Genomic DNA, 18,912 nt, shown 5'->3' on the forward strand with positions numbered 1-18,912 from the left:
GTAGGCATGGAGACACGAGAGACATTACACATCCTGAGCATTCTTCAAAGTAAAAATATTGTATGGGCAGTAATAAGTAGGGGATGGAGTTGATTCGTTTTGTATTAGCTATTTTACAAGAGGTCCTTGCAACTTGGTAGGTAAAATCAATACACATGAAGATGAAGGGTATAATTCGTACTCGTCTGTTCATCCCATACTTAACAATGGCGCCGTGCAAAGTCAGTCCCGTTTTTGCGGGCTCAATACCTATTCATAGATCGCCTACCATACAACCTTTACAGCCCAATCGAGCAAATCTAAGTAAATCCCAGTGACTCCTGCAACACCCCCAAAACCTGCCATCATGGTTCCCATTGACGCCCGCCACTCATGAATTGGCGTGCAATCTCTTCCCCCTCGTCAAAGAAATCATCGTCTTGCAATGGCTTGATGGGTTTCGTTGGTATCTTTGGTGGATCTGCTCTCGCAACCCTTGGGTGTGCCAAAGCTTTGTTGACGCTATACAAGCTGTTGTAAAATTCCGCAACCCTTGGGTGAGCCATAACTTTCTTTGGATCGAAATTCTGAACCTCCAAGCCAGCCTGGCTTGTTGCCCGACTCAACGCAACATACGCTTGACCGTTCTCGAACACCCTTTTCAAGTCAATCTTGACACGCTCCAGTGTTTGCCCTTGTGCTTTATGTATGGAAAGTGCCCAGGCAAGAATAAGAGGTAACTGGCTGCGTTGTGCCTGGACCTCTCCGTTGGGCAGTTCGATCTTCCAATCCTCGGGCTGAACAAGAAGGTCTCTAACAGTTCCGTCTGGAATGGAAAACCGCACCAGTGGAAACAGCCTTCCATGATTGGAGACGCCGGTGATAGGTAGCTCCTTATTAGTCTGTTTGAACTTTGCGAGATCTGATTGCCGGTGGTTTTCTTCTTCGGCATCGGAAAGTTCTTTTTCGTTGAGTATGTCTGGGTTGGCATCGTAGATCTCGAACGATTTTTCACTCATAAATGCAACAACTTTCCCAAGTGATCCGTTCACTAGACCGTCGTCCATGTTTTTGATTAGCATGACTTGAGCACCCTTCTTCAGCTCAATCGATTTGGGGGCCATCATGTTGGAAAGAAGTTTTTCCCTCATCCCTTCATCGGTAATTGATCCAGAGTCGGCAGCTTCAAACCTGTACGCCTTGCCATGTAGATTTCTCAGTCTGAATGTATTCGAGTTCTCGACCTCATTTCGGGTTGGAAATCTGACAACAGTTAGCAATGAAAAGGCTTGATACTGCACTTATATACACGCACAATTCTGTAGCTGTCAAGTCGTCTTCATAATTTATGGCGCGTTTCATTTCAACGAAAGCTTTTATAGTGTCTTGAGAGACCTTCCCCAGTCGCATCTCGTTTAACATATTTGCAAACACTATAAAGTGTTAGCTTGATTGGGTAGATATAATAGATCCAACTTACCAGGGTCCTTCTGACGAAAAACTTCTGTTAAACCAATCGTATGGTGAATTGCAGTGCCCCAGGTAGCGGCGTCAAATGCGAATTTGACACCTCGACTTTTTTGATTGTAATCTGGAACGGGAGGTAGTTGGAAAAAATCTCCTGTGATCACAAGTTGTATACCTCCAAACGGTCGTCCATTGTTACGCATTCCTCTGGCAATCTCTTCTAATTTATCGAACAAATCGCCGTCCACCATGGAGATCTCATCAATGACCAAAACCTTAGTTCTTGTCCATCGAAGCTTGGCTTTGTTGTTTTTCTTTATTTTCTTTATAAGAGTAGGTACATCCTCCTTACCCAGTCCAATACCACCAAAACTGTGAAGTGTCACGCCCCCGATATTGCAGGCAGCTAAGCCTGTAGAAGCTGTGACAGCAACTCGGTCACCCTCGCGGACATACTTCTTTTTCAAAGCAGCAATGATTGATCTCATCAAAACGGATTTTCCAGTACCCGCAGAACCAGTAAAAAAGACACTTTTGCCCTGATCCACAACAAGGTCCTTGACCCGAGTTTGCTCGTCAGTCAACTGTATCGGGGCCAATTTAGCAGTTCTAGTACGCCCATGGGACTCCGCTGCAGCCTTTTCAGCCTTATCGATTTTTCTCTTTCGCATCTCCTTGACCGCTCTCCTCTCCTCTGCAACTTTACTTGCGGTGGTGTTCCACGGCATATGCTTATCTTTCTTGTCGTGAGGTAAAGGGGAAAAAGCCCATTCGCTTGGCTTTCCCTTTCCATTGGTTGGGCAGTTGTTGGCATAATGTCCGGTCTTTCTACATTTGAAACAAGTTGGGGCAGCAGATGAGCCAATCCCTTCAGAGCTTGATTCTTCGGCTTGTTCTTGTTTATGCGATACCTCATCTTGCTCTGACAGTCCCAGCTTCCATGGTAGTGTTCGTCGTTTTGACTTTGGTGCCTCGTCATCTTCAACAACTACGACAGACTGTGCAGCCAATTGCTCTCGCTCTCGCTCTCGCTCTCTTCGTTTCAAAGCTCCAGGTGGCGTTCCTTTATTTGCGGGTGGGGAGGACGACCAAGTTTGCGCGCTACTACTTGGGGCACGTTGTGCATTGAATCGTTCGGCGAATGGGGACGAGGGTATTATTGGGTAGGTAGGTTTTGGGGGTGCTGCCATGGAAGCATTGGTAGACAGAGGTTGTGTAGGCAAAGTATAACTGTAATCGAAATCTATATCATCGTCCTCGCTGAATTCGTCCGCAAGTTGCACAAGATCAAAGCTGCTATTCTGGGTATCTTGAAATGCGTCATCTCTGCTGAATAATGAACTCATACGAGAGCTGTCAACACTTGATATAACAGTCGATTGGCTTTCTTTGGGCAGCAACTTCCCATTTGCTGAAGCTGGCCTCAGGGGTTGTACAAATCCACCAATTGCCTGCGAAGGTTTTGGTTTCAATGACTCTTGAATATTTCCATTTCGTGTCAAGTTATTTGGTGTGGCTGCTGCCTTTTTTGCATCGTTTTTCGAATTCGGAGGTAGAGGCTCTGTGGCCTTAGCTTTGACCGCTCGTTTTAACATCGCGTGCGCGATAGAAGAGTATGAAGCTCCTCGAGTTGGTGCATTTGTGTTGTAAAATGTTAAAAGAGAATGCGCTCTCCAGCGTTGCGCGAAAAGACTTCTAGTGAGTGAAGAAAGTGCTGGAGGAATGGTGATGCCAAATGGCATAAAATCGTTTGAGGAAAGTGCCAACTATTGGCAATGACTTTGGTTTCACCTGTTCCTGTTGTAGATAAGTAGATATAGTACGGTACTGGGTGACGAATGGAACAATAGAAAATTGTTTTGGCATTTCCTCGCGTCACGGGAAACCGCGTTTGGAAGGACCGCGTCGTATCAAATCAATCAATTTAGCTTACCCCACATTGATCTATGCAAGGGAATTTTATGGGGCAATTACCATAATTGTGTGTACTTTTGATAGTTCAAATTGGTTGAGTTTATCAGCACATCAATCGATCTCAACCTTATATTAGCCAGGAACCATTCATTGGGCCAAGACCTCTAATAGGTAGGAATGTCCTTAGTTCATCTGTTCATCTGTTCATCTGTTACTTAGGTATTAGTGCCTACTAAGTAGGTATTTTGCTTGATCATCATATCTAACCTAACCATGTGAACTTTCTAATTCAATGTTTTCAAATCTCAGTCTTACAAGAGCCAGATACCATGACAGACCCTCTTGGTGGATCATCCCAGCCTTTGGGCATCTAGATTAATCTATTGAATTATCAGTCACAAAGCAATCTATTTCTACTTCACCATAAAAAAAATATATAAGTAGAGAGAGTCTGTAGTATTCATTGCTGACGTTTGACAGCATTACTTTTTAATAGGTAGCTGTGAATGTTTCTAACTCTACAGTGCCCTCGTCCCATTTTGGCTTCCTACCTGCCAACCAAATCCTTCGATTCTGCTGAAAAATCTTAGGACAAACCTATCATTTTCATTACAATCTTTCGTATAACATATTTTATGTAACTGCCAGCCATATCGATAATGACAATGTTGACCAAAAAGAAGAAGTGTCATGGCACAATATAAACGGGGTAGTCGCTATAGTAGATTCGTGGACTCATGAGGAGAAAAGGCGAAGAACGAGAGACCATAAATCAAATGCAAAAAAAATAATCCAAAGGCAACGATAACCTAGAAGAGAAGAAAACAACTTTTTTGATGGACGTAAAAATCACCTTTCCAACACTAGGCAACATAGGAAAACTACGGATCAAAAGAAAATTATCTTGAAATAGAGCGCCCTATGCAACTTCAATGCTGCTCGGCCTAGCCGTCAAATAAGAGACCAAAGCACAGATGCGGAAATGAGATTATGCCACCAAAATTTAATATCCCGGCTCCCCATAGGACCATAAGAACTTGACAAAGCGAAATACACCTGAAAATAGTTGCTCCAAAAGAGGTCATAAATGCATGCAGCCGTATAGAAAATTAGCCTTGGTAACCACCAAAGCCGTTCCCGTAACTTTGCGTAGCGGGAGCACTCCACTGCGCGGTTGGTGTTGGTTGAGCACCACGACCATATCCTCCAGCACTGGCAGGGCCACCATATCCCATGGGTTGGTTGCTGTATTGAGCTGGAGATTGAGCTGGAGGACCACCATATCCTCCTTGTTGACCAGCGAACTGGCCTGGAGACTGCTGATTAGCCATGGGTCCAGCTGATTGAGGTCCAGCTTGCGGAGGCATTCCACCGTATTGTGGGAAATAAGCGTTGGGTGTACCTGGGAATCCACCAGGAGTTGGTCCAGCTTGAGGGCTGTAGCTTTGCTGAGAGCCATCGAAGCCTGCTGAGGTGGGTGCTTTATCCTTACCCCACTGGAAAATCGTTAGCATAGAAAAGATGAAGGGAAAATCAAACTTACACTACACTTAAGAGGACGACCGTTGACATTGTATCCACTCAATTGACAAATGGCGAGTGCGGCATTCTCATGAGAGTCCATCTTTACAAAAGCAAAGCCTCGATCAGATTGGAAACGAGTCTCGACAACATATCCAAAATTCTGGAACAATGGGACAAGATCTTGTTGTGTTGTGTATGGTGTCAAATTTCCAACATAGCAAGTGGTTTGCCATTGAGGAGTTTGTTGAACAATCATATCATAGCTCTGAACACCATGGGTTGGGAAGTGATGATGGCCAAAAGGTGTGGTAGGAGTCATGCCCATGGCAGACATGGCTTGCTGTTGCGAGATAGATGGCTGACCCTTCTGGTTGGCCCAGTTGCAACGAATAGCTCGGGAGCCCAGCCATTCACCATCCATAGAGCTTAGTGCCTTCTCGGCATCCTGACGTTCGCGGAAAGCAGCAAAACCATAGCCCCTAGATCTTCCCGTCTTCATATCCCACATAACACGTGCCTCGGACACAGATCCAAAGGCAGAGAAAGCCTGTAATAGAACTTCATCATTCACTTCGTTTGAGAGGTCTCCGACAAAGATGTGGAAGTGGTTTGATGTATCTTCCTTGTTCGATGTGTTCGATTGGTAAGCCCAGTTCACTCGGATTTCCTACGTGAAATTAGCTTGTTGCTTGAAGGACCTAGAGAATGACACTTACAGCCTGGTGGACACGTCTTCCATTCAAAGTTTGCATGGCTCTCTCAGCTGCTCCAGGATCATCATATTCGACGAAGCCATAGTTGAATCCCTTTGACTGAACCTCGATTAGCATAATGTTAAATTCAAGTGCGATGTATGGAAAAGCAAAGAGTTGAAACTGTTGAGCCCTACGAAGAGATTTCGTAGGCTCCGAGAGCTCGAAGCCTTGGGATATGACGGTAATGGAAAAGATTGATACTGACAGCACCTACATTCTTGTCAGGAATGATTTTGACATTTTGAACATGGCCAGTTGTCTCAAAAATCTGACGGAGAATTTCTTCAGTGACTCTTGGGTCAAGACCTCCAACATATAATGCGCGCTTGTTTGGTTCTGGTGCAGCTCGGCGAACAAATCCACCGGCGCTGTCTGGCGACATTACCCCACCATTTTCGCCCATAGGAGATGTAATAGCAGTTGGGATTGGATTTGTGTTCTGCGGAATGATAACTGGTGGAAGTGGTGGCGGTGGCATATGCGAGGGATTGCCCTGGCTATTGTGGCCATTCTCATAGCCTGGCGCACCAGCAGAAGTCTGCGGTGGTGGTGGGAGCTGAGCACTGCCTGGAGCACCGTTGTCTGCCATTGTAAAATATGATCAAAGATGGTACTTTAGATGGTTTCTTCGAAATACTTGCTCGGAGGAAGCAGATAGACCTAAAAATCGGAAGTAGGAAATTGTGTGGAGAGGATCGTAAAGAGATCGATGATACAAGGAACGAAAAAAGTTGAGATTCGAAGGTGCGCTGATTTACGTTCTGGTGTAACTTGAACGATAAGAAGCGCGTGAGACTCGAAAATCCGATAAATGACTTGCGAAATAGATCGATGGAAAAAGTTAAATAAGCAACAAGCTGTTTATGACTTGTTGTGTGAATGAATAATTGAACTTTGGAATTCAAAGTGAACAGATGGAGTTCGAGGTGAAGCTCAGGGTAATGCAGGAGTAGCAGAGAGTAAGAGACCGATAAAGGAGGGGTTTTCTGCGATCAAATCCCAGAATACCGCGTGAGAAATAAAGCCTCCTGGATGAGACGATGATGATAGATGGAGAGGTGTGAATATGAAAGAAATTAATCAATCACGACTGCAGAAAAAAAGACGAGAGGAAGAGAGAGGAGACAAACACCACTCGGAAGATCCAGACGCCTTGTATCGACAGGAGATTGAAAAGGAGAGATGGAAAGAGATGACGCTGCAAATGATTCTTCTTGCACACAGTAGGAAAAAAAGAGGATGAACTGAAGAGAAACTGGGGCGGGGGGAGGAGGAAGTAGAAGTTCGGCGCAAATTACTTTTACTGCAAGTTGAATGAAGGAGGGTCCTTTTTCTGGTAAAAACGGTAGGTTGTAGCTCTTCTTTCTTTCTGTTAGTTTCTACGCTAAGCAATGGACAAGGCTACTAGGTACGAGATAGGGTGCGGGTAAGCCAAATGACTAGCTGTGATACGATGCGCTGCGTGCATTGCCGGTGCCTGAGGCTGTCAATTTTCCCTCATCCATTTTCCATTATCCATTATTCATCCTTCCGCACGAGGACGGCGATGGACTGGCAGTGACGGCGTGGGTGGTCTATCTATATTCACACGAGCATCCTCGCCACTGTTCGCCCTCCCATCCCTTTGGGCGCACGCATACGCCAGCCGGCCTGCATTTTGATATTCTTTCTCGTTCAATATGTGCTGCCGGGACGGACGTGCCTGCTAGGAACTGATGTGATTGACTGCGCGACTGCTCATTTCCGCCTGCTTCTTTCGCTTATGTACGGAGACTCCTTCCTTTCAATGCAGGTGAGCCCTTTGGGACAAATTCAATTGATTCAATCGAGAGGTTCGCCTTCAGAAATCCATTATTTCCGCATGTTTGTATGGTATGGTGGGGTGGGATGGGGAAGAGATCTCGTCGTGGATTGGATGGGATATTATCGTCCATAATTCCTGCTCATGGGTCTTCCTGAGTGCTCCAGCTGCTCAGCGTCGATTGGCTTGGATTTCTATCAAGATTCTATTGAAGTATGTAAGTCATACACATGCCAATAAGCAATATATACGCTTGCCATTTATTTTTATTGCGTGTATTATATGATGATTATGAACAACTCGGATTCAAATCTTGCCGTCCGACGATTGAGGACATGTATCATAGGTACGGTCGCCGTCAGCCACCTACAGGATATAGATTCGCTTCCTTGATATCTGTTTCTGTAGATATCTTTCCCCCAAATCTTGATTCTTTCCCACATTGCTTCATTCAACCCCCTCCTCCCATCAATTGGCGAATCGTTTGATTGGTTGTTAGATACCTGTCTCCTACCTACCTGGGTTCAATCTTCATTGGCCGTCACCTACAGTCAGGATATTGTGCATGAACTGTCTGTGTGCAAACTACCAAACAAAACCCCCCGTTGCACCGCACGGAACGGAATCATTACTCTATTCAAACGCTGCCCGCTGGAGCGGACCGAGAAACCTACTGTGAGAAAGTCGATGATGCTATACCGACGGGAAGGAATATCAAGGGAAGCCGATTGGCAAGTCACTCAATCGAGATGATAGCACAAGGTATTATTGGTCAACGTCTTGTGGACAGATCATCCCATCTTTTCTCGAAGTTAAACTTCCGTGCGGCCCCAGGCATGAGCATTGAGCAGCGAGCAGTGAGCACCACACAGACATAGAATCGAAGCTTATCTCGCAATCTCATCAGAGGGGTGTAATCAAAGTTTACGTCCCGACAGTTCTAATTTTGACGGGTAATCCATTATCACGATAGTTCCGACAGGCTAAAGACGGATAAGAAGCTGGTTTATTAAGGAGATCATCTAACAGATTCTAGCAACCAACCAAGCGTCGTGTCTTAGGTATGAAGCAATTATGGAAGCTCTCTTGAAGGTTATTAGCAGGTTCATCAGATACTGTACCTGGATTCAAGGATGCTTTTGGAATTGTCTCGGCCACTTCCCATAGAGCGAGGTACTGTCGAACCTCTTTCTCTTTTTTGCTTCCATTGGGCGATTGGTAATATCTTAGGCTGACATTGCTTTGCTTGTCAGGGAGGTGTGTTTTCACGCCTCATTGGTACCTCAAAAGCATTGAAAATGGCAACATGGGGTTGCCAGCAACTCATTCGTCAACATAGCTCCATGCTGTTCCAACCTGAAACCAACAGCGAGATATCACCTGCATTGCGTGAACATATTCCTATCACAACGTTAAGGTCTGAGAGCAACAGATCTCTACATCACGCCTATTCACTCACCATTTCTTTTGCTTCATTACCCCTCCAGTTTTGCCATCCTACTTTGAAAATCACTCCTGGTTGGTAGGTTTGCACAAGCCTCATGAACGTCTTTGCATGCGGTGAGGCATCGAAACTGCATCAAGGAAAGACATGACTCAATGCTTATATTTCGGGCTAAATATGTATGGGTATGTAATTTAATAGACTGACTGATTTCCATATGCTTGATGGCGATTGTGATTGTGATTTTAACCATTCTCTACACAGGCCCGTCCGTACCTGCCGAACTACAGGAACGAGGGGACGGGACAAAAAGCTTTGATTAGCATCAATTATTATTAGTAAGCCGCGCAAAGCTCAGGATGAGCCGTGTGAGGTTTATGTAAGTTTGCTACAGTGATCTTTAAAGTGGGTATGAGCGGAACAATGTTCGCCGAGCCTCCAATGACTTTCATCTGTACTATGATGAAACCGCCATTGTAGACCTTTTGAGAAAAGTCTACCAATATTCACCGCGCAGATATCTTTTCTGGACAAGAAGTTTGACTCTACTTCCTTCTATGATAAGTTTCAATACTGTTCTTAGAAAAGTCTTCTACCAACCCTCACCCTAGCACACCCACTCCCTTCTGACTTGACCATGGCTCAAGCACAACAGCCCAAAACTCCTTTGGAAATTCTGCAAATCCAGATCAATGCGATTGTATGTACTGGGGTTCCGATCATTAACTCATAATCTAACATATTCATCAGCTTATAGAGACTGGCAAAGCTCTTCGCGCCACAGGTATAGAGGGAGGTAAATCCATGGCCATTTCCGCTATAAGATTACACTCGACTATTCCATCTATAACCGACAACTTCCACCGAGCTTTGGACGACCTTGAGGCCGAGATTGTAAGTAAAGTGACTTCTCGAATCTCTAGTTGTGCAGCATTAATATGAGACTACAGATACGAGCAAAATCTGTTTTGGGTCGAGATTTAGAGGAATTGCGATCGAAACGAATTGCGGCAGAGAACCCGCCTGCTCAAAACGTAGAGAACCCCGTCCCACATGAGCCCACACCACCTCCGCATATCCCATACGAAGATGTACCTTCAGCAATAAAGCAAGAGACGATTCAAGACAACAATCCCACGCCAGCAATTGCGAAGGAAGAGGAAACCCCAATCAAAAGTGAAATGACGAAAGAAACTAGAGATGAGGAAGAAACGAAAGAGCCCTTGATTTTGTCACCACCCAGTACAAACGACAACAAATCCCAACCAATTGGCCTTGGAATAAACACTACACTTCCCGCCTCCACAGACGCCCCTGAACCGGTCACAGGGGGCGGACAAGATTCTTCGATCGATTCCCTTTTCGACAATCCAGACAGCGCTGTCAATGTAGATTCCGCAGCTCTCAACTTCGACAACATGGATTTTTCAATGCTGGACGCAGCCACTAATACTCAAAGTCAAGATAATAACCACACACAAAATACCGACTTTGACCTATCCACGTTTGGGAGCAACCCTCAAGATTTCAACATGAACGACTTACAACCTTCTAACGAGGCTTCTTCTAATAGTAATAATAATAATAGCGCAAACATCACTACGACAGCCACTAAAGGAGATATGATGGATGATATCCTTAACATGACTGCTGGCAGTGATACGAATGACAACAATAATAACAATAATAACAACATGGACATGGACTCAAATCTGGATAATATGGTTGGAGCCGATGAAAGTGTATTTGATAGTCTATTCTTTGGGAATGATGACGATGCAAATGTTGGAGGGGAAATAGGCGAAATGGAGCATGGTCAATTCGATAATGCATTCTTTGGTATTGATTAAAAGCTTGTTGGGTATACACCATTGGAAAGAGATATAATTTTCAGAACTTCAAAAGAAGAGTGTAATTATAGAGACATATTTTTGGGGCATAGGGAAGAATATAATACCTACATCGAGGATCTTGATTGCTCTAACGTTCTTTTCGGAAAATCATCCAATGTAATCAAGTTCTTACAAACTATCAGAGATGTTTTCAAGCGAAACTTACTGATATTCTCAGTTTTCTTGACTGTGGCTCGAGTTTCCACGAATCTATGCATGGCTATACACAACACTCTTCTCACCAGCTCAGACTGCAATCTGTTAAGGCGAAAGTTCTTGATATTTGTATCACTTCATATTCAGTCACTCAATTATGTGTTCCACATGGAACGTTAAATTTATCTACAATGTCAAATTTTGTATTTAATTTCGAAAACTAACAGTTTTCTAAAGAGACCAGTCTCTGAATCTGAAATGGTACGAGAGAAAAAGATGTTAACACGATGCGTAAGGAAAAAGGAATTCTTCCCATCTCGTTCATTTATATGCGATTTTCCCACTCGTTCCTCGGAAAGAAAATCGCCATCTCGATCCTCTGTCCAGGATCCTCGCTCAATTTCGACACCATTTTTTCTTCTCCCAAGTAGCCCAGCCCTTTGCTCCCTCGTCATCGAGATACTCGATTTTCTTCGCCGGCTTGAAATATCGCTCTCTTTCTCTCTTCTGCGCTAGATGCTCTTCCATGGCTTCGATTCTCTTGTAGTTTTCTCGGTTCTTGCGCCGGGATGTCCAGCATTTCTCCCAAGCTACTGTGCGCGCAGTTTTGGGGCGGATGTCACCGCTACCGGTGTGGACTTTTTCGTTGCTTTGGGAGAGGAATCGGGCTTGTCGGGTGGGAGATGCAGAGCTCCAGGCTCCGCCGTGACGGAGGGGCTGGGAGGTTAGTGCGAGGAGTGATTCTGCGGTGAGCTGTTTGGGGGGTGGAGAGGGTTGGGTACTTGTAGGGATTATGATGGTGGGGGAGATGAAGCAGAAGCGACGATCTGGATCTGTAGGGGATGCTGGCGCAGGAGGAGATTTATGATCTGCTTTCTCCTCGAGTTTGGGTTGGGAGTTGGGGGGTGATGGGGTGGTGTTTTTGGTGCCCTCGCTTGGAGTGGGTATTGGGGGGCGTTGGGAAAGGGAATTTGGCCAAGGCATTTTGGAGAGGCTTTTAAGTACTGAGAATTTGTGTAGGGATGTGCTTTTGCTACTTGTGTGAGATTGGAATGTCGTAGTGTGTACGAATCCCAAGGGGCCTGATAATCAATCCAAATTCTACAGTGATGCTATAACCGCAAGGTGTTTCTTTATCCGATGGAGAGGCTTGAAATTCTATCCATATATAAAGAAATAATATGACTTTATGAGATTTAATCGGCATTATTCTGACTCAGTTTGGTTTTCAGAACAAAGGAACCAGCACGAGACATTCATGTAGAAACTTCAAGGACGAACGACTACACAAACAAAGAGAATCGAAATGCGTCCTGGGGTGAGTTATAGCACAACAAAGAATAACGAACCGGATACTTTTTCTTCGGTCTCTTGAACCTTCGAAGAAAGTATCTACATTTCCTCCTCGCACAGCCATAATCAAACCCAGAAATAAACAATTCGGAGCAAATATGCCACGAGCGGGCCAGAAAAAAGGAGATCGAGACGATACATACAAACCCAGCAAAGAAGAAGAAGACATCGTCGACGTCGACATCGACATTTTGAAACCCACCAAAGCAACGTCCAAACCATCCAGAATCACCAAGCCTCCCCCAAAAGGGGCTTCAAAACAAGCATCCCAAAAAAACACACCTAAAAGCACTCCCAGAGGAACACCCAAACACACACCGCGTTCCACTCCGAAGCCACCCTCAGCAGGCGCCTACAAAAAACCCTCACCCCCACCCAATACCCGCACTGCCGCCCCATCATCCAGCACGATCGTACCCCCCTTACCCAAGAACCCGTATTTCTGCTGCCGCAAACCGCTGCCACCGCCCTCATCCTTCCCTCCAGCTCTCCAACCTTTCTACACTTTCCTCGTCGATTCTCTCACTACCATCTATTCCGCTCCACCTTTGGATACCCTGCCGGCTTGCAATACCTACTATCGCTTCTCGCATCTTTCGCTAACGACATGCACGGAAGTGCATCGATATTTTCTCGCGTTAGATCCGCACCATCCAGAAGAAGGGTTTTTTGTCGAGGGGAGCGAGGAGAATATATTAGGCAAGGCCGGGGCGTTGGATGATGAGGATGGGGTGGAGAGGAAGCAGGATGTGATGATTTTGAGTCGGAATGCGAGATGTGAGGATCATATGAAGGAGGGATATTGGTATGTTTTGATGAAGGTGGAACAGGTTGTTGAGAAAGAGGAGCGGAATGTTAATGTGGGGTTTGTGGGGGTGGACACGCAGACGGAAACGGAGATGGAGGAGTTGGATCATGAGATTGATTTGGATTTGTATACGTAGAGATTGATGGGGGGACTGGTTGGGATCAAGTAGAGTAGGAGATGGAAGATTTCGGGGCTGGTTATGTTGAGTATGCTTTGTGTTGTGGTTTCGAATATACGTACGTGTCTCCAGTGTTTTATAACCAAATTGTTTATCCCAGGAAATCAGCAAATATGAGCTTCTGTATCTTCTGAAAATGAATCGAAGAATTCTCCAACCATGGGGATCGGTTAAGGAAATATTTTATATTCATTTGTTATATTGTAACCATCTGGGATATAGAATCTTATCAGATTCAAACTATGGTAGAGATCTATGGATTGACGTCATCTAGACTTCAGCGCGAGTTATTTTCGTTGAGGAAAGATCGCGAGTAAAGAATCCTACATCCTATCTTATTTTCCACACAATATTCTTTCATTATTGGCTACTTGGCTATGGAGAAATCTAAGAAGGGCTTCTAGATTTGGGGTTAAGATTAATTCGTGAAGCTGGGCAGACGATGATCTGCAATAAGAGCAAGCTAGCTTCTACCTCTTTAGTATTGTGGCTAATATGGCAAGTTGTCTACGGACGGTAAGTATGCATCTAAGGATATAATTTGAGTAGCATAACGTGAAATGATAGTGATAGTAATGCACTTGGTATGACTCTGGGGTAGATAGACGAATAATTAAAGAACCTCGAGACGTTAGAGGGAGCCTGGCATCTTACTATAACAGCGCAGAGGTATTAGATGATAAGAATGGCTGAGAAAGAGGGAGAAATGTAATCTGTGTTGTTACCAACCTTGTCGGCATGCCCAGCTTAACTTCTAGCTAGTAGAGAGATGTTACGATGTCAATCTCGACACACTTGAATAGCTTGGGTACGATCTTGCAATCGTCTCTGTCTTTTCATGCTTGAGACGAACAAGATGTTTTGTCGGTTATTTACTATAATGGGGAAAATGTAACCATTGACACATGATAGGGAATATGGGAACGCCGAGAAACTTTCAGGAGGTCACACGACCTAGTGTTACAAGAGACGAGTTCTACACTGAGGCGAGGTCTCAGAATAGTGGGGAAAGGGTGTGCCGGATCTGAAAAAGAGCTGGAGAATTAAGCCTAGGCTAAGGGATGGCACTGTGAAGGGGGTGAAGCGGATGAGGCGGTTGAGAATTGTATTCTCAAGTGAGCTCAAATTCAAGAGGTCGGTTGTCAAGGCAATAACAGCACAGGGCTTCTCGAAGCAGCATTATTTATCCGTTGATGTGCAAGCAGCCTAGAAACTCAGCCGCAGTTGATTTGCGTTGCGTGGAACAGATCGGGTCGTTTCAAGATTCAAACACTCGTTGAAGAATCTCGACACGATACTTGTCGTCTAGTCAAGCAATAGATGAAAACCGAAAACGCTCAATTCACCGCCACAACAGGAGGTGCGTGTCGTGGGTATTATTCGGTCCACTTTTTCTCGTCAAATATCGTGACGAACAAGGCGATGCCGAATGTTCCGTCTAATGTAGGTAATGGATTCGGACGAGTTATTTCAGAGACTATTTCGAGAGTGAAAGCACATATACCCAAGCATGTATACTTGCTTGGTATATATCACTCTATAACGGCACTTTCTGATTGCCAGCGATCTTTCCGGGTGCATACATTGGGACACTTTGCTTTGCTTGGGCATCAGATACCGTAGTATTCTGAAATGCAAGCTTTTGCGTCCCAAATTTTGCATCCTTCTTGGGGGTGCACACCCATTTGAGTGTCAGTCTCGAACAAATATAGCTAAATGTAGAGGCTGTTATGCGCCACTTGGGATGAAACTGATTCTGCATAAATACGGAGATGCCACGGAGGAATACCAAGTGTGCTCCATACGTGGAATCCTCAATGGCTCGAGCTTCTCATGGCATGCTGATCTGGCAATAGCCAGGCTCGATAATGTCTTCGTGGCTTCAAATTGTATTTTCCCTTTGGTTCATATTCGAAACTTCATATTTGTATCGAGATGGAAGAGAGGGTTGGTGGAAGTATTATAGATGCAAATCCAAGGTCCGCTGGGTTAGCTGATTAAGTTGATAGGTTCGAGATAAGTCCGAGATGGATTGATTGGCTAAGCGGCTTACTCATATAGGTAGTGACTGCCGACGGGCGTTTGACTCTTTTCTAACGCCAGCTTGCTGCTTTTCTATCATCTAGCGTTCTTCGTTGATTTAGTAAAAGTGGCAACGGCTGAGCTAACCACTGTCAACTCTTAGTGCTTATTCGTGGGCATTCTCCACTCCCCCATCATCTTCTTTAGCAAAATTATCTCTTCCAATCATCCAACAATTCACTACAACAAGCATTGCTCCATCTTACCTATCTATGGCCAAAATCAGCAGTTAAAGTTTGAGTCCTTTTGCGTCTAGAATGACCGAGTACTCCATCAAAGTACATCACAGCATGTGCAAACATATCATTGGTCGTGTCTTCTGAACTATCTGTTGGCAAGGATCGGGGAAGTCTCGCCGACGAGTGTGGAATAGGCGCTGCTTCCGTTCTAGGGATGTTCTTCGATACCAGCCATCTGGTCGAGTATGCAAATATCCTGAATGTTTGGAGGGGTGCTTGAACGGCATGTTAGAAATTTGTGGACCATCATCCAACAATGTGCGAGAGTGCGCAAGAGTGTGCGCTTTAACCGCCGATTGGACTCTTCATTCTAATAAAGTTGCTTTTTCCTACCTGCTGTGAAAGTACAAGTAGAATAGTCCCCTCGTACTTTGCTCGGTGACCTGTTTGTATATTTATCATGTCGAATTTAGCGAAATCTGATATCGAGCGCCTAGGTCGCCAAAGACCGCCTCAGTTCAAGACAGTATGGACTGAAATCGGATTTGTGTACGTCATTTTACTCTCCTACCTTGTAGAATTGCTGTGTTCCAATAGTTCCATTTGAATCTTTCGGGTGATGTTGATCCTTTAAGGGGTTCTTCCCTCAAACGACCCGAAGAGTCAAAACACCACCGAGAAGAAGATAGTGTCTCGACCTCAACTGCCCCTTTTCAGCGCTGATTTATGAGATGTCTCAGATTTTCTACTTGTGTTTCTCAAGTCCTTTCGGTATGTCAAGAATCAAACAGCGAGAGATGACTACGTTCTTACACCTTTCGCACAGGAGTATTTCGTTAGCGGATTTGCCGTCATTGTTCCATGCCTCATGAAAGATCTCAATATCCCAATATCCTCATCAACATGGCCAGCAACAGCCTATTCTCTGATGGTTTCATCTGTAATGCTACCCTTTGGTAGGCTGGCAGATATATACGGTGGAAGACGAGTTTATATCGCTGGTCTTGCGTGGCTCACGCTATGGTCATTGATTGCTGGGTTTTCGAAAGATCAATACATGCTTGATATATGCCGGGCTTTGCAGGGTTTGGGGCCAGCTGCATTCATGCCATCTGGGATGATGCTACTAGGTCGAACTTATCGACCAGGACCAAGGAAGAATCTCGTTTTCAGTGAGTAACCCTTGATGGAACCAATACATATCTGACCGCTTCTCAGGTATATATGGCGCATGTGGGGCTGCTGGATTTTTTATCGGCATTTTCTTTGCTGGAATGACTGCCGAATATGCTAAATGGGCATGGTATGTACAATCAGATCTACTCAATGGATTCAATTAACTCGTTTTAGGTTCTTCTGGGTGGGGGCTATTTTGTCTTTCATAAGTGTCGCTTCTGCAATGCTTTGCATTCCATCCGAAAACGATAAGCGCGATGACCTTCAGATGGATTGGCTTGGATCGGGGCTTCTAGCAGCCAGTTTCATACTTTTCGTTTTCGCCATAACGGATAGCGCTTATGCCCCGCAAGGATTCAAGACCTCATATATCATTGTTACATTTGTTTCAGGGATTGTTCTCTTCGCAATTGCTATGTACGTCGAACGATATGTTGCAAGTCAGCCACTCCTACCCTATTCACTCTTTGCCGTCCCCAATATGAAACCTTTATTCGTCGCCTTATTTTTCACATATGGAAGTCTTGGTGTCTTTCTTCTTTATGCTACATTCTACTGTACCAACATATTGGGTGCTTCGAGCCTGCAACTGGTTGCATGGTTTATTCCGCTCGCTATTGGCGGATGTCTTATCGGTACATTTGGCGGCTTCATACTCCATCTCGTTCCTGGCACAGCTCTGATTATTTTCTCTGGTATATGCTGGATCATTGCCCCTTTACTATTCGCACTCGCTCCCATACATGCATCATTCTGGGCATGGGTATTTACCGCAATGACCTGTGCAACTCTTGGCATAGATATAACATTCAATGTCACCACCATCTTTATCACCACTTCTCTACCTTCATCTCAACAGGGCCTTGCAGGCGCCTTGATAAATTCGATAATGCAATTCGCTATCGCGGTATGCCTAGGTCTCTCTGAAATCATTGCAAACGCCGTGCAGAACAAAAGCGGAAGTTTGCGAGATAGTTACAGAGCCGTATTTTGGTTCGAGGTCACATGTGCGAGTGTCGCACTGTGTATCCTGATTCCATTTTGCAAAATCGACTCGGCGACAGCTGGACTAACGGACGATGAAAGGAAAGATTGCGAAGCGGAAAACAAGGATGCAAACAATCCTTCTGGGGAAATAGAGAGTGTGGATCAGGGTATTCGTGGGAATCATTTCGAAACACCATCTTCTTCTTCCGACTCACTGGGTCAACACGCTTGTTGAACCTGGTTTCTTTGGTGCAAGCTCTTATTGGTCAAAATCTATATTTGGTATTCTCGTTTTTTTGTGAAATTAGGGACAGGGAGGATAGTATGATTAAAAGCGAGGAGTTGGAACGGATGGAATCTCGGTCTAGGAAACAGGAGAGGTAGTTTGGGAGTATCGAAGAAACTTTTCTATTTATGTATGCGGGGAGGGTTACGATGCAATTTTGAGCCTCTAGATTCTCATGGAGGTTGCGAGTATAACAGGCACTAGGCTGAAGATCGTGGGATACGTTTAGATTGAATATTTAAACATGGCGTGATTAGATAAAATCATGTACACATCAGTATCTCTGTTTCAGCTACGATAAAACTATTGAATGAATGTACCCCTCATGTTATATTACGAACAGGTGCAAGTTTGTGAAACAATTTTCACACACATTTGACTGAAAAAAAGAGAATTTAGTATCACATGGTCTATCTACTATATCAATACCAGAACATACAAATTTCACCATTAGAGAAGGGACGTCTACACACACACACACACACACTCTCTCTCTCTCTCTCTCTCTCTCTCTCTCCTTTTCCTCTCTAGCGAGCGGAAGAGCGCAGTAATAACAACAACAACAACAACAACAACAACAAACCAAGCTCTAAAGCAATATATGTAATACATGCAATACAATACAATACACTCCACTCTACTCTACTTTCTAAACCAACAAGCAACCGCCCTGATTCACAACCTATTAATACGTAATAAAAAGGCACTGAATCATATATATATATCTATACATATGCATTACCTAGCTACATCCACACATTTCACATGTAAGTTATTTCTTCTGAGATGCTCTTGCTATCCCCAGATTCTAGCATGATAATTCATACTCTTACTTAAGCACATACATATACCTCAACACTCAAAACTCAATGAAAATTGAAAATTGAAAATTGAAAATTGAAAATTGAAAATTGAAAATTGAAAATTGAAA

The 18,912-nt window shown here is 44.4% G+C and overlaps 6 protein-coding genes across 11 annotated transcripts; 3 read left to right on the forward strand and 3 right to left on the reverse strand.

Annotated features, from left to right (window-relative positions):
- Nucleotides 1–63: 63 nt before the first annotated feature.
- Nucleotides 64–3,291, reverse strand: BCIN_08g02610 (hypothetical protein). The gene is made up of 3 exons (XM_024694512.1): nucleotides 1,460–3,291; nucleotides 1,295–1,412; nucleotides 64–1,242 (listed from the first exon to the last, which is right to left on the reverse strand). The coding sequence occupies exons 1-3, from the start codon at nucleotides 3,186–3,188 to the stop codon at nucleotides 345–347; spliced, it is 2,745 nt and encodes a 914-aa protein (XP_024550302.1). The 5' UTR covers nucleotides 3,189–3,291; the 3' UTR covers nucleotides 64–344.
- Nucleotides 3,292–3,797: 506 nt separating this feature from the next.
- Bcpub1 lies at nucleotides 3,798–7,142 on the reverse strand. 4 transcript variants are annotated; one of them, XM_024694514.1, is made up of 4 exons: nucleotides 5,854–7,142; nucleotides 5,601–5,690; nucleotides 4,904–5,551; nucleotides 3,798–4,856 (listed from the first exon to the last, which is right to left on the reverse strand). In XM_024694514.1, the coding sequence occupies exons 1-4, from the start codon at nucleotides 6,226–6,228 to the stop codon at nucleotides 4,470–4,472; spliced, it is 1,500 nt and encodes a 499-aa protein (XP_024550304.1). In that variant the 5' UTR covers nucleotides 6,229–7,142; the 3' UTR covers nucleotides 3,798–4,469. The 4 variants fall into 4 exon arrangements, with proteins under 4 accessions (XP_024550304.1, XP_024550303.1, XP_024550306.1 ...); XM_024694513.1 differs by having other exon boundaries at nucleotides 5,601–5,696; XM_024694516.1 differs by having other exon boundaries at nucleotides 5,845–7,142.
- Nucleotides 7,143–8,487: 1,345 nt separating this feature from the next.
- Nucleotides 8,488–11,101, forward strand: BCIN_08g02630 (hypothetical protein). 3 transcript variants are annotated; one of them, XM_024694518.1, is made up of 4 exons: nucleotides 8,488–9,069; nucleotides 9,149–9,584; nucleotides 9,635–9,778; nucleotides 9,835–11,101. In XM_024694518.1, the coding sequence occupies exons 2-4, from the start codon at nucleotides 9,522–9,524 to the stop codon at nucleotides 10,732–10,734; spliced, it is 1,107 nt and encodes a 368-aa protein (XP_024550308.1). In that variant the 5' UTR covers nucleotides 8,488–9,069; nucleotides 9,149–9,521; the 3' UTR covers nucleotides 10,735–11,101. The 3 variants fall into 3 exon arrangements, with proteins under 3 accessions (XP_024550308.1, XP_024550307.1, XP_001551977.1); XM_024694517.1 differs by having other exon boundaries at nucleotides 8,488–8,613; nucleotides 8,694–9,584; XM_001551927.2 differs by having other exon boundaries at nucleotides 8,488–9,584.
- A 23-nt stretch (nucleotides 11,102–11,124) lies between these two features.
- Nucleotides 11,125–12,095, reverse strand: BCIN_08g02640 (hypothetical protein). The gene has a single exon (XM_001551928.2). The coding sequence runs from the start codon at nucleotides 11,914–11,916 to the stop codon at nucleotides 11,329–11,331; it is 588 nt and encodes a 195-aa protein (XP_001551978.1). The 5' UTR covers nucleotides 11,917–12,095; the 3' UTR covers nucleotides 11,125–11,328.
- Nucleotides 12,096–12,228: 133 nt separating this feature from the next.
- Nucleotides 12,229–13,427, forward strand: BCIN_08g02650 (hypothetical protein). The gene has a single exon (XM_001551929.2). It carries the CDS (start codon nucleotides 12,384–12,386, stop codon nucleotides 13,227–13,229), a length of 846 nt encoding a protein of 281 aa, XP_001551979.1. The 5' UTR covers nucleotides 12,229–12,383; the 3' UTR covers nucleotides 13,230–13,427.
- Nucleotides 13,428–15,488: 2,061 nt separating this feature from the next.
- BCIN_08g02660 (hypothetical protein) lies at nucleotides 15,489–18,355 on the forward strand. The gene is made up of 5 exons (XM_024694519.1): nucleotides 15,489–16,081; nucleotides 16,273–16,303; nucleotides 16,359–16,704; nucleotides 16,751–16,835; nucleotides 16,883–18,355. Exons 1-5 carry the CDS (start codon nucleotides 15,993–15,995, stop codon nucleotides 17,928–17,930), a joined length of 1,599 nt encoding a protein of 532 aa, XP_024550309.1. The 5' UTR covers nucleotides 15,489–15,992; the 3' UTR covers nucleotides 17,931–18,355.
- Nucleotides 18,356–18,912: the final 557 nt, after the last annotated feature.

This window comes from Botrytis cinerea, chromosome 8, assembly GCF_000143535.2.
Source record: "Botrytis cinerea B05.10 chromosome 8, complete sequence".
NCBI lineage: Eukaryota > Fungi > Ascomycota > Leotiomycetes > Helotiales > Sclerotiniaceae > Botrytis > Botrytis cinerea.

Excerpts from the sequence above, each read along its gene's own strand:
- BCIN_08g02610 (XM_024694512.1), bottom strand. The coding sequence starts at position 3,188 with ATGCCATTTGGCATCACCATTCCTCCAGCACTTTCTTCACTCACTAGA. Across the intron at positions 1,413-1,459 it reads TTTTCGTCAGAAGGACCCTG|TGTTTGCAAATATGTTAAAC; the intron begins GTAAGTTGGATC and ends AACACTTTATAG. Across the intron at positions 1,243-1,294 it reads GACTTGACAGCTACAGAATT|ATTTCCAACCCGAAATGAGG; the intron begins GTGCGTGTATAT and ends AACTGTTGTCAG.
- Bcpub1 (XM_024694515.1), bottom strand. The coding sequence starts at position 6,228 with ATGGCAGACAACGGTGCTCCAGGCAGTGCTCAGCTCCCACCACCACCG. Across the intron at positions 5,552-5,600 it reads GAAGACGTGTCCACCAGGCT|GAAATCCGAGTGAACTGGGC; the intron begins GTAAGTGTCATT and ends AATTTCACGTAG. Across the intron at positions 4,857-4,903 it reads GTCGTCCTCTTAAGTGTAGT|TGGGGTAAGGATAAAGCACC; the intron begins GTAAGTTTGATT and ends ACGATTTTCCAG.
- BCIN_08g02630 (XM_001551927.2), top strand. The coding sequence starts at position 9,522 with ATGGCTCAAGCACAACAGCCCAAAACTCCTTTGGAAATTCTGCAAATC. Across the intron at positions 9,585-9,634 it reads AAATCCAGATCAATGCGATT|CTTATAGAGACTGGCAAAGC; the intron begins GTATGTACTGGG and ends CATATTCATCAG. Across the intron at positions 9,779-9,834 it reads ACGACCTTGAGGCCGAGATT|ATACGAGCAAAATCTGTTTT; the intron begins GTAAGTAAAGTG and ends ATGAGACTACAG.
- BCIN_08g02640 (XM_001551928.2), bottom strand. The coding sequence starts at position 11,916 with ATGCCTTGGCCAAATTCCCTTTCCCAACGCCCCCCAATACCCACTCCA.
- BCIN_08g02650 (XM_001551929.2), top strand. The coding sequence starts at position 12,384 with ATGCCACGAGCGGGCCAGAAAAAAGGAGATCGAGACGATACATACAAA.
- BCIN_08g02660 (XM_024694519.1), top strand. The coding sequence starts at position 15,993 with ATGTCGAATTTAGCGAAATCTGATATCGAGCGCCTAGGTCGCCAAAGA. Across the intron at positions 16,082-16,272 it reads TGGACTGAAATCGGATTTGT|ATTTTCTACTTGTGTTTCTC; the intron begins GTACGTCATTTT and ends GAGATGTCTCAG. Across the intron at positions 16,705-16,750 it reads AAGGAAGAATCTCGTTTTCA|GTATATATGGCGCATGTGGG; the intron begins GTGAGTAACCCT and ends ACCGCTTCTCAG.